The sequence below is a fragment of the Bacillus rossius genome, chromosome 1 (assembly GCF_032445375.1).
Source record: "Bacillus rossius redtenbacheri isolate Brsri chromosome 1, Brsri_v3, whole genome shotgun sequence".
NCBI lineage: Eukaryota > Metazoa > Arthropoda > Insecta > Phasmatodea > Bacillidae > Bacillus > Bacillus rossius.
In genome coordinates this window covers 290,430,942-290,443,773 of record NC_086330.1, presented here as the reverse complement: position 1 = coordinate 290,443,773, position 12,832 = coordinate 290,430,942, and the positions used below count along the sequence as shown (strand labels likewise).

Here is a 12,832-nt window from a genome sequence, read left to right as displayed (position 1 = left end):
AAATGATGACGCGTTACAAATTCAAGGCAACGACATCTGTTGACTTAGTTCTAAATTAAATCGTTATTAGCGCTTTTAATTCGCTAGCAGCCGCGAGCTTCACTAAATGGATAGGTTTCGCCAAGGAGGACCGGAAGTTGCCAGATCTTACTATATGACCGTGTGGCGGACATGACAGAACTCACTGTTTGTCTGTCTATGACCTACCTTCTATGATTTTCTATTATAAAACTCAATTCACCCCTTATTCACTCTCTTAAGGATAAAATTTCGTAATTATATGTAGTCTATGTCACTCTCCAGCCCATAAACTATCTATATGCGAAATATCATGCCAATCCGTTGCTCCGTTGCTGAGTGAAAGAGGGACAAACAGACAAACATACTTTAGAATTTTATTAGTAGGGATGATTAATTTAACACTAAGTTATTAAATATTGTTAGTAAAATAGTTTTTTGATGCATTATGAAGGGTATACTAAATAAACTTCAAGGCTTTCTTAAAATCGGGAGATAACCATCAATGATTGTTAATAATTTGATCACTCTAGCACCATAGCCCCGCAAGTTTAATTATTTTAAATTTCATAAAATACTGTAAAATAACAGACAAAAGTGAACAAGGGAGCAATCCAAACTGAACCATTAAATAAAACAGAAGACAAATAATATGTGCTTTTTTACAGAAGACTTTATTGCAATTTATCTTTTGAAAATAATTCTTGAAAATTAAGTTTTTCTTCTAAATTAATTATTTATTGATATTTACTAATTTGTATCCGGATAAAATATATTTTTCTTTTAAAGTAAATTACTATTTTACCAAAACTCAACATTTTTCATAGCTACCTTTAAACTTCAAAAATAATTTTCATGCACACAAAATAATTGAAATTGTAAAAGTTTTTTCGATATATTTCATGGGATTATTTTTTTAGACTTAAGTGCAATTATATTATATATTACAGTTTCATGACACGCATCTTAGCAACTGCTTCCACTGGCATCTTCAGAGTACTTGCCGCTGATCTTCGCATGTTTCGTAACCCACGTAGAGCCTTTTTTGATGTGCACGTTGTTGAGTGTTGCCTCCACGGGATTTGAATCGCTGATGCCATCGAATGTGAAGGTTCCGGCAGTTAACACCTTGATGGTGTTGAAAGTGATGCCCTTGAAGACGGGTATGTGGTTGCCGTTGTTGGAACTGTACTGAGTGTCGAGGACAATGGGGTTCTTCACGTTGCGCATGCAGACGTTGGTGTAGGTGACGCCTGTCACCAGACCACCACGGGACTTGTCGCTCTTGATCCTCAGGCCGTTGGTGGTGCCGTCCAGCGTCATCGCAGTGACAGTCACGTCGCTGACCCCGCCGTTGACCTCGCTGCCGATGGACATGCCGTGTCCTGTCCCGATGTTGCTGTTCGTTATGGAGACGTGTCTCGTTGCCGCATCTCCCGCCTTGATGGCCACATTGTCGTCCCCAGTGGATATGCTGCAGTGCGCGATGGTGACATTCTGCGAGCTCATAGGGTCAATGCCGTCCGTGTTGCGAGCAGTGCCCGGCGTGTTGATGGTGACTCCCCAGGCCGTGAAGCCGTTGGTGCTCTTGCTGGCGACGTGGAAATTGGGGGAGTTCTTCAATGTTATCAGGTACAAGGTGATGTCCTGAGAGTTCACTATCTGTATCAGCCTCGGCACGTTCTGCCGCTTATTCTTGACTTGCGCCTCGTGCGCCAGCTCCCACCAGCTCTCGCCCTTGCCGGTCATCTTCACCCCGCCCTGGCCGTCGATGGTGCCCTTGCCATAGATCCCGCTGCCCTTAGCACCATTGATCGTGATGAACGGCTTGCAGGCACCGCCGCTGCTATCCAGAGTCCCGCACGAGTTCCCGCCCTTGTCGTAGTCCTTGGGGTTGGAGCTGGCCTTCAGCACCGCTCCGCTGTCGACCCACAGGCCCACTTCGGTGGGGATGGTCAGCGGGCCCGAGATGAAGGTGCCGGATGCCAGGTGGACGGCCTTGCCCTTGGCGCAGGAGGAGAGAGCCTTCTGGATCTCGGCAGTCTCTTCTTTGCCCGTCCCCTTTAGGGAAGTGCAAGCGGCTGGAATCTTCGGTTCCGACACCGACCGCAAGTCCTTGGCCACTGCGATGTGCAATATGGCCAAGGAGAGGACGACCACCAGAGAGTGACGCATGTTGGTGTTGCTTGTTTCAGAGTCAAGCCAAAGTTGCCCCAGCCGACTCTTTGATCCAGTGATGATTAATCAGTTCGCACACTGTAAAGGAACCTGTCAACCAAACATAAATCCATATAAATATTACACACTATACCTGGAAAATCACTTTGATATATTTATATGCATACTTTGAACAGACAGCAAAGGCTGTATATAGTTTGTATGACATGTCAAATACAAAATACATTAATACTGTCACCTAAAATGAAATACATTTTAAAGCTCAGTATTAGTTACTGAAATGTACATAAATATCATTGACATCACATAACAGAGTACATTAAATATTTGTAAGTTTATGAACCATAATAAGATTTATATGTTTGCTTAAGTAACTGCACTGTACCAAGTTGTCTATAGTCGGTAGTATTTTCCTAATATTCTTCCTTCCTTTCTGCTGAATGTTTAAGAAACTAAATTATTGAAATGATGAGTTAAAAGTATCTTTTTAATAGCAGTTTTACCTATATTAGTTAATACAATTCAATAGTGTTATTCTGCACGGTAAAGTATTGATACATATTCGGCATTTATTATGGATCCCTGCTTAAAACAGATTCAGATTGTACCATTGTTGTGGTCACTACACAAAAAGTGGTCACTACAGTCACAGTAGTGGTCACTACACAAAAATGTATTGATTATTATTTTGACATTTACTAAATTATTGAGAAGAATGGGTACTTTTGAAGACAGAATACAGAATTGAGTGAATGAGATTGAAATAAAAACACTTTAGTTTTTTTCTTTCAAAATATTTTAATTTATGTTTAATCATGTGCAGGTTGACCAGCAAAACCAACAAACAGAATTCTATGACTTTTCCCACATTTTTTTAAAATTATCACTTACTGAAAACACGTAATATTCTCATATAGAATAACCAATACCAATTTTGTCTGTACTTCCTAATACTGCCATAGTCACAACATACGTAAAGATTCTTCAATGTTGTGGCAAAACTGGAAACGATGCACACTGTGATGTTTCTTTCTTCGCACCCCGAGCCTCCATCACAAGGGAATTCAGGCCTACATGCCGTAAAAACTACCTTGGAAAGGGTACCTTTCAGACTTATGGTGGCTGTAGTGTAGCTGGGTAGAAACTGGAAAGGTACCCTTTCCAATTTCTGAAAATGTTTCGGTTTTAATGCAAATATGTACCTACTGGAAAGGTATCCCCTCGAAAAGGGTACTTTTCAGGATTTTCTGTACAATGACACAGCAGAAAATATACTGGAAAGGTACCCTTTCCGATTTCTTAAAATGCATATTATTTTCTGCTTTAAAATCCTGAAAGTTATCCCCTCTGGAAACATATCTCAAATGGCTGCCAGATAGTAATATATCGATACAAGCACCTAGTTCCTCAGTTTCATACTAGGTGGCACTGGTAAGGAGTGTCCAACCGCTATTAAACATTATAGGGAGCTATTAAATTAACATTTATCAAATGTAAAATTGTAGATAAGGTCTTTTTACTGATGTGTTTACTTCATGCCATTCTTTCACCTGGCCTGTATTGATATATTACTTGTCTGGCAGCCATTTTGGGATATGTTTCCAGAGGGGATATCTTTCAGGCTTTTATGAGTGAGCACAACCTGACGTCGTACCGACCATGGCCTTTAAGCCCGTGCTCCGCACCACCAGTACCGGATCCCGTTTTCGGAGCGCACCCCTAGCCCAGCCGGAATGAGTCAAGCGAGCGCCCCGGGTGTGACCTCAATTAGCTGAATTAAACATCAGGACACGAAACCCCGGGGGCTCGACTATGGAAACCAAGTCCCAAACGAGGCATTCAGACAAAATTAATTATTCACAAGCAGTGAACAAGTGCGTCATAGAGACTCCGTGCGTGCACGACACGCACGGAACAGAAAGCAAACTTCGTTACTAGCCACAGTGACTACTGGCCTTGATTAATTGGCCTGTGATAGTAGTCTAGCCAAACTAAGGGAATTCAAACCCAAACAGTGCACATTGAGACAATTTATAGTTAAATTTACAGTCGCCAACTTGGTGCCACTTTTTAAATTATTAAATCATTTAAAACAACTGTTAAGCCTTAGGCAACTAATTACCAGGTGCAAAGTTTTAATCAAGTACCTGGAACATGTTTTTTACACATAGTATAACAAATTAGGTTATTATAAGTTTTTGACGCCGACTCACAAAGGAGGTGAAAGTTGCCTCCCTTGCGAAGCGGCCATCTTTCGGCAGTCTCCAACCACTCTGCGCCGGGAACAGACGTGTGTCTGTGGGCAGCATTCAAGTTAGTTTCACTGATAATTTTAATTCTGCACTATCCTTTCATAACTAAATCCTTTTATTAATTCACCGCTGCCCACGTCGACTCGGCGCGTATTTTGCGGAACCGGGCCTATCCCGACCGTCTTCATTGTGATACCGTGCTGCGTATCGGATCACGAAACTTACGGTACTGGCCGACTCCAGCGAGAGCTTTTTATTTAAGTACGCCGTGCATATGCCTGCCAGCTGCACAATCACGTAAGTGTTACTCCGAACTTAGGAGCCCGCTCATCGAGCCCCCCCTGCACCCGTTAACTTTCGGCGCTGGCCGTCTCCAGCGAACATTGACCCACGTCCCGCGAGACTGCCGCGGTAATCACCTCAGTGTCGCGTAGTGTTGTGTTTTTTGTTTTTGATCGTTTTGTAAGTGTAACTGTGTAACCGCTAGACGTTGCCATGTGTTGGTGAGAGTGTTTGTAGCGGGACTGAACCGCGGAGCGAACGTGTAGAGAGTACCGTGTACCCACGCGGACCCCCGGTGAAGCTCTTAAATTAACAGTAATTCCCAACAACTTGTGTTATAATCATTTCCGTAGTCTCCCGTCCTCCACACGGCCGAGCGGCCTTCAGAGCCAAGGGAAAACAATTCAGGTTAGATTTCAAGCCGTGTACCTGGCGGGGCACGCGGGGACAGTACCCATGACCAGACATCAACAGCCTAGCAGCCCGCTAGCCTGGCGCCCCTCCGGACAACAACAGCATCCCGACGCCCGTAGCGCCCGTCAGGTACCCCCCGGGCCTTTCACATAGGTCGGGTGACGGCAAACCATTTTGGGATATGTTTCCAAGGCGATTTTAAAGCAGAAAATAATATGCATTTTAAGAAATCGGAAAGGGTACCTTTCCGGTTTATTTTCTCCTGTGTCATTGTACAGAAAATCCTGAAAGGTACCTTTTCCGAGGGGATACCTTTCCAGTGCATATTTGCATTAAAACCGTAACATTTTAAGAAATCGGAAAGGGTACCTTTCCAGTTCCTACCCAGTTACACTACCGCCACCATAAGACTGAAAGGTACCCTTTCCAAGGGGATACAATTCAGCCGCCCCCCCCCCCCCCCACACTCAACTCCAGCATTGCCATGAACAAAGACTGAATTAAAAATACAATATGCCATGAGGGAATTGATGGGTAGGCAATGTAGGATAAGCATTATTTTTCATTTAAACTCCCACAAAATACTTATATTTTCTTGAAACTCGCCTTAGTATTCCAGTAGTTAAAAATTACCTGACAATTCCAGGTTTTTCCTGATGCTAGACACCCAATTTATCAGTTCATTAGATTTAAAATCCTGCAAAATATCAATATTTGAAAAAAAATCCGAAAGGCTAGCCAGAAACACTTAGTACGTAGCACACAGGTGAATAATGGAGTTTTAAAGTTAGGAACTTATTGAAGATTTTTTTAATAATTGATTGTTTTTGTTTCGTACAGGGTAACAGGTGATTTTAACTCATTTGGGCTGAAATTTTTTTTTTCTAGCACACCAGACATAGGATTATTGCCTCTATAATTGTACGTTTTCCCAGGCCTTGTATTGTGTTCTTGTGGCATAAAGCATAATGATAATGCTCCTAACATGGAAGTTAGGGAGTGGACGTGTGGCAGTCTACGGCATGTTGATCATTTAAGTAAAACAAGAAAGACCCTCACCTTTAAGGGCATATCCAGCTAAAAACCGGGATGAGTTGTAAGGGGGGGGGGGGAAATTCAACATATTTCATGGGGGAGAAGTGTTGGTGGTGCCATACAGTAATAAACAATAACAAAATGAAAAGCAAATCAGTAGTCAAAGAAAATAATTTTTTTGAACACAATAGTTTGAGGGGATAAGTAACAAGTTTTATCTAAACTACAGCTTCTCGCCACGTGTTTTAATTTTTTTCTCACTTAGGAAGAGTGCTCCCCCCCTTTTTTTCCCTCCCCCAATTCCCATTATGCATTAGCCCTTGCTCACCTCCGTTTCCCATCTGGATAGCAATATATAATTAAGTTTTTGTTATAGTTACCTAATTTACAAGCTAATTCCTTGCTGATGTGTTAAAATTCTTGTATTACAATACTCACTTCATGATGGCATTCCTAGCAAGTTCCTTTCAAGCTGTTTTAACAAACTAACAACATCGCCTTCATATAACTGCGGGTTGTTTTACTAACCAGGGGGACTTTAGCTTTAGAATAGACACCCATTCCATAGGGTAATACTGCCATAAATTAATAAATCAACAGTTTCAGCTACGGTGTATATTTTATAACTGGAAATAATTGCTTAATATATCATGTACAAGCAGGTTGAGTAACATTGTCCTGATAAGTAATCTGATCACTAAAACACCATGAACATGTTTTTGAGTTAAAATTGGGTAGGAAGTACTTTGGGTTACTAACGTAACGTTTTCATTTCATGAAAAATCTCACGGCGATTGTGCCAACCTTGTACGCACAAAGTGTCTCACTCAGGTTTCTTCTTAAATCTGTAGTGCCTACATTTATATACCCACACAGTGTTTTCTCACTCAGGTTTCTTCTTCATTCTGTAGTGCCAACAGTGTTCACATGTCTACATTTCCAAGTGTGTCCATTGGATTTATTCTTGCGTTTTAGTCATTTTCATGTACTTTAACATGTTTTACTTTACTGCATCACAATTTATCAAAATTCATAGTACAGAACTCCAAATAGCAGTAAATATGTTGAAAGTACTGTATTATATACCTAACAGTAATTTATTTGTCCCAAACCACGCAATAAACAATTACACCCACTCTAAGGCCACGCATTATGCACTGACTCGTCGTTTTGTTATCAGACTTAATGCCTTCTTCCCCTACATTTTGCAGCCGGTGGAATAAATAGGCTGGTTCACTGATAGCTTTAATCTTTTTTGTGCTCTCTCCCGTGGTCTTCGAGTGCTAGTCGTTTCAAAGTCAACAGTTTTGGTCTCACTTGTAGTTTCGGAATCGTGCCCAGTATTCATGCCAAATGTGAAGATATTTTCACATCAAAAATTTTCACAATTTTAGTCAGCACTATCTTCACTTAACAAAATTTCAAAGTATTAACTCATTGGTTAAGCATATCCTTCCACTCTATGAATATCTTCTTCACTCTGGGCATATACTCCATTATTTTATTCACACTAAGGTTTTAACTACACAAATTGTGAGAAAAAAGTAAATCCCAAGGTTTATTCTTATGAAACATTTCCATTAAGTCAAATGAGATTTCAATACACGCAGTTAGGTATATTTAACGTACATTACAGTTAACTATAGTGTGATTAATATGTAGCATGTTTTTAAATAGCCTGGTATAATTTTAATTTATCAAGTTTATGCTTTAATATAAGTTATTTATTGTATAAATTTGTTGTAATGTTTAATCTTCCTATGATATTGCAGTAACACTATTCTTATTTAAAAAAATCCTATTGTAAATAACATTTTGTCATTTTTACTTTATGATTAACTTAAAATGTTAGTATTTGGTTTGCAAAACATTGGATACTTGAAAACTACAACATAATTATTTAATCACGAAAGCAAGCAATACTTATTACTCGGTTAATTTTTAAACTCTGATACATGTTGACTATTTGAACAGAACAGGATTAAAATAAGTATGGAAAAAATAAATTTCAGTTAGCACATTTTTTTAACTTGATATAATTATATAAATAAAATCTGTGTGACAGTTTTTAATTTGTCATTTGACAACTTTCAATATACAGTCGTAATGTTGTCCTGTATAAATCTTCCAGTAATAAATTAATTAATAATTTACAAAAAAAATTATTTGAAACTATAGGATGAGCACAAATGATCAGTACACTTTCCAATAATCATAAAAATTAAACGGTGTGAATGATTTACCTGAACTTCTTTCAGCCAATAAAGAATACCGGAAAACTTTTTATTTGTAAATGTTTCGAATCAGTTTGTTGCAGGTTACCTCCACTATAAGCAGCTAGTGTTGATAATGGCACCTACCGCACCGCAGAGGAGTTGGTGCGTGCTTCAGTTAGGGAAACGGGAGTTAGTAACTGTTGGTCATTGTGAATTTTGCAGACATTTTAATGTGAAACCACCAAGCCGGTCATCCATTTATGCCTGCTACAAAACGTCTGAAGAGAAAGGGTGCATTTGCAAAGGCAAGAATTGTGGTCGGCCCTTTGAGCCCGAGGAAGATGTGGACCGCATTCGAGCATCATTTTTGCGTAGCCCACGAAAATCAACTAGATGAGCAAGTCGTGAACTGTAGATGCCTCAAACAACGGTAACGAAAATCTTGCGCAAACGTTTGCTCATGAAACCGAACATACTCCAGTTGGTTACAGCACTCAAACAAAATGATTACGGTACACGTTACGCATTCTGCTCCGAGGTGCTAGCGAGGATCGACAACGACAATAACTTACCCACGTGGTATATTTCAGTGACTAGGCCACATTTCAGACGAATGGCAAAGTGAATAGCGACAATATACAGTTTTTGGGGAATGGAAAATCCTCATGTCACCATCGAGCATGAGAGAGATTCTCTGAAAGTGAACATGTTCTGTTATATGTCATTGAAAAAATGGTCATAGGTCATTCCTACTTGACATGTTTACCTTGTGCTTCTGCCTCAATTGGGAGAAGATTCAAACGACTTCATCTTCCAACAACATGGTACACCGCCTTTCTTCCACTTGGCTGTAAGGAAACACCTAAACACACATCTCCGTGGGAGATGGCTTGGTCATGCAAGTGTTGACGATGCGGTGTGGGGCAGATGGCCGCCGCGATCACCAGACTTAACCCAATGCGATTTCTTTCTGTGGAGTTATGTCAAAAACAAAGTGTTCGTACGGCTCACCACTGACACATTGAACAAAGTGTGGGATGAGTTTGAATACTGCCTCAATGTTTGCAGCGTAACTCAAGTAGCTTGTAAAAAAAAAATCTTTCAGATGTTCTTTATTGACTGAAAAACGTTTCTGGTAAATCCATCACACAGCTTAGTTTTTTGATTTTTTTTGAAAGTGTACTGATAATTTGTGCTCATCCTATACATTAAAAAAGTAATGTTTGAAGTATACCAGCTCCCCTTATAATGTTATGGTTGTATAAATTTAATTACATTAAAAACCTTTCAGTTACTTATTTTAAGATTAAATTCAATTTTTTTACATTCATCTGTGATCTTTCAGTTTGTGGTAAATATTTGTATTATTCTGAATACTTGACTCACTATGTAGCAGCTGTGAATGTAGGGAAATATATTATTCACTGATCCAAAGTCAGGTACCTGAATAATTCATATTTTTGTATACTTTAAGTTAAGTTATATTAGGTTAGATTAGATGTGTTACACACATAAAATTCATGCAAAAATGCAGTGGGTATTTTTTTTTTCTTCGGGAGGGTAAGTGATCTAAGATGAGAGGTAGGTTATGTTATGTCAACGACATTTAGACTGTCAAATCATGAAAATGTATTAAATGTAACAAAATGTTTTTCTTTTCATACCAACTGCAAATTTATATGTGCAAGCAGTGAAGTTGCACGAGCGAGCGGGAAATTTAGGATACGTTTGTGACTGAATTAGAATTAATGAATCGTAGGCTTTCTGCGAATTTACTTACTGCGGAGATGGCAACACTGCGAATGTGAAACACCTCTGTTTGACACCAGCTTGCGAAGAGGCACAGTCAATTATCATAAAAAATATAGCACTTTTGCAAATGATATATTTGTTCACGAGAAACAACTATTGTGTATCTAAAAGGTTGATAATCAAAAAAGGTTTCAAAATGGGCTTTTGTTTGCAGTGTACTTAAGATTTCACTGAACGAGTCGCCAATCCGATTTCTTTGGCTTATCAATCATTTGTGGTGCAATGAAAACAGTAAGTGGAATGTCATGATATTTCCACGTGTCACACGTACCAGGCATCAAAATGATATTTTAAATCAGTCGTCAACGCGTAAGATTACCTTATCTACTAATGCTGTTTATCTGTAAACATTGTGTAATGTACACACGCACGCACACACACAAGCACACATACATCATTCTCTTTCATATTGATTTTAAATAAGTAAATTTCTGAGTAGATCAGCATAATTGCTTCCCTTGTTATCGTAAAATAATGAAAGTTGAAATTTTTCAAGTGCCAAACTATAAAATAAAAATTTCATCCAACATGCTTTATGAATAAAAAATGGCAATGCTTGAAAAGCCCTGCCACTGAATTAATTTGCGATAACTGGTTTGAAAGTGTTGGTGAACTCCATTATTTTTACCTCCCTTGCAGGTGCGTGGCTAGCACCAGTGCCACCGCCACTGCCGCGGTCTGCCCGGCGCACCACTGGCGTTGCCCGAGTGGCGCCCGGCCCTGCTGCTCCGAGCAGCGCTGCCGCGACGCCGGCCGGAACCAGCGACATCCGCGGGGTCCTGGGCCATTAACCTTTATGCTGGTTTACCCCCAGCAAAATGGAGGGAGGGTGGTTCAGGACTCCTTATGAGAAAATTAAATAAAAAAAGAACTCTTTTAAACATAGTTTTGAGCCAATGTGGAACTTAAATTTTGAGTATGGATTTGCTAATGTATCTTAAGAAATGTTGATATGACGGATGCATCAGTAATAAGAGGGCTGGTGCGAGGTCATGGGCGAGTGCCTGGCCTGCCCTGCCCTCTCTGTGTCGCCCACAAAACGTACCTGGAAAAAGCAGATATGTGCAGGTTATTGTTTGTTACACAACTTTTGTTCTTTAAGTGTCACCACATTTGCTGATCATTAACAAGTATCACATCAACAATACAATATATCAAAATTATTATTTATATAATTTTAATTAGTGAAAAATATTTTTTTTGAGGTAATAACATTTTAATAATATTTGACTCTGTGTGACTTTATGTAACTTCTTATCTCATCTGGGCCCAAGGACCTCATGTGGCTGAGTAAACCCGGTAAGATTGCAGAGTTGGTGTGCAACCAAAAATATATTATAAGACTTAATAATGTGATCAATTTTGAAGGGAAAACGATCAAATAAAATAAATTACAAGAAAATGAAAAAGCCTTATTATTATGTATTATAATTGTGTGTAATTAGGTCTCACTCAGTGGAGACAAATTATTACAATGGTACCTAGCCAATTCAAACTTGTTTTTATCTAAGAGTAATTATTTTCCTAGGTATTTTAGGTATCTTACCTATTGCATAAAATATGCATACTTATTAATTGGTATTAATATAAATATATAATTGTAACATACCAAAAGTATTTACTAAATACAGCTACATATATTTATAATTATTCTTAAATCCTGCTTAATTTCTAAAATATATCACAGACAAATATTTTCTTTATTTAATATTCAACCCCTAAATATAAAATAAAAAAGAACATTAATGGCACTTGTACCAAACTAATATGATTTATCAGTCTCCCTGTAATTGACTTTTCAGTCGTATTTATGACTTTGCCTCTTTTTTACTTCGCTGTTGCTTATCTATTTTCTTCACAAAATGACAACCTTTTTATAAGCAAATTGGGAGGTCTAATTAAGTGAAGGACGTCATGTCAGGCATAGAGTTCTTCGTCCTTAATTTCGGGCCACTTCCAACATTTTGATCCCTTTTTAATGCAAATATTAAAGCTCCATCATTACATACTGGAAGAATTTCACCTCGCTATCCAATCTTGCAAGGACGTTATGACCAACTTTATGTTTGAAAATATCCTGTGCTGGAGAGTAATTTTTCATATTTTGTGTCTCATGTACTATCTTAGGATTAGTTTTTTATGTAGCGTTTCAGTAAGTAATCTTGCTAGATTTTTGCATACTTTAGTTTTTTCCTTCTATCAACTTACTATTTAATTACCACTGTTTCCTTTTCTGTCATAATTATCTTGAATTAAGAGCACTTGCAAGATACTTGAACATTTTTTCCCCTGTAAATACCTATTTAATTTTTTGTTTTTTCTCAAAGTTTTTCTAAAGTTTCAGCACAATATTTCATTTTCCCCCTTATCTTTCTATTGAATTTCCCTTTCCTTAATTTAGCTACTGCTCCGTTGATTTCCTATTTATTGCCATTGTGTTTGCATGGCGCCCTAAAACAAGCCATACTTATAGATTTATTACTATATATCATTCCCTCACACAGTCGGTCATAATTCCTTCGTCAACAATTTGTATGAGGGAATGACGATATGAAACATTATCGCCCAGAAGTAGGAAACATAACCTTACTTTTCCTTGCAATTGCACAATGCTTTATTCCTCTT

At 38.7% G+C, this 12,832-nt stretch overlaps 1 protein-coding gene across 2 annotated transcripts; it reads right to left on the bottom strand.

Annotated features, from left to right (window-relative positions):
- Nucleotides 1–671: 671 nt before the first annotated feature.
- LOC134527728 (endo-polygalacturonase-like) lies at nt 672–10,383 on the bottom strand. Of its 2 annotated transcripts, none has more exons than XM_063360645.1 (2): nt 10,176–10,383; nt 672–2,286 (listed from the first exon to the last, which is right to left on the bottom strand). In XM_063360645.1, the coding sequence occupies exon 2, from the start codon at nt 2,191–2,193 to the stop codon at nt 985–987; it is 1,209 nt and encodes a 402-aa protein (XP_063216715.1). In that variant the 5' UTR covers nt 2,194–2,286; nt 10,176–10,383; the 3' UTR covers nt 672–984. The 2 variants fall into 2 exon arrangements, with proteins under 2 accessions (XP_063216715.1, XP_063216716.1); XM_063360646.1 differs by lacking the exon at nt 10,176–10,383 and adding an exon at nt 4,410–4,492.
- Nucleotides 10,384–12,832: the final 2,449 nt, after the last annotated feature.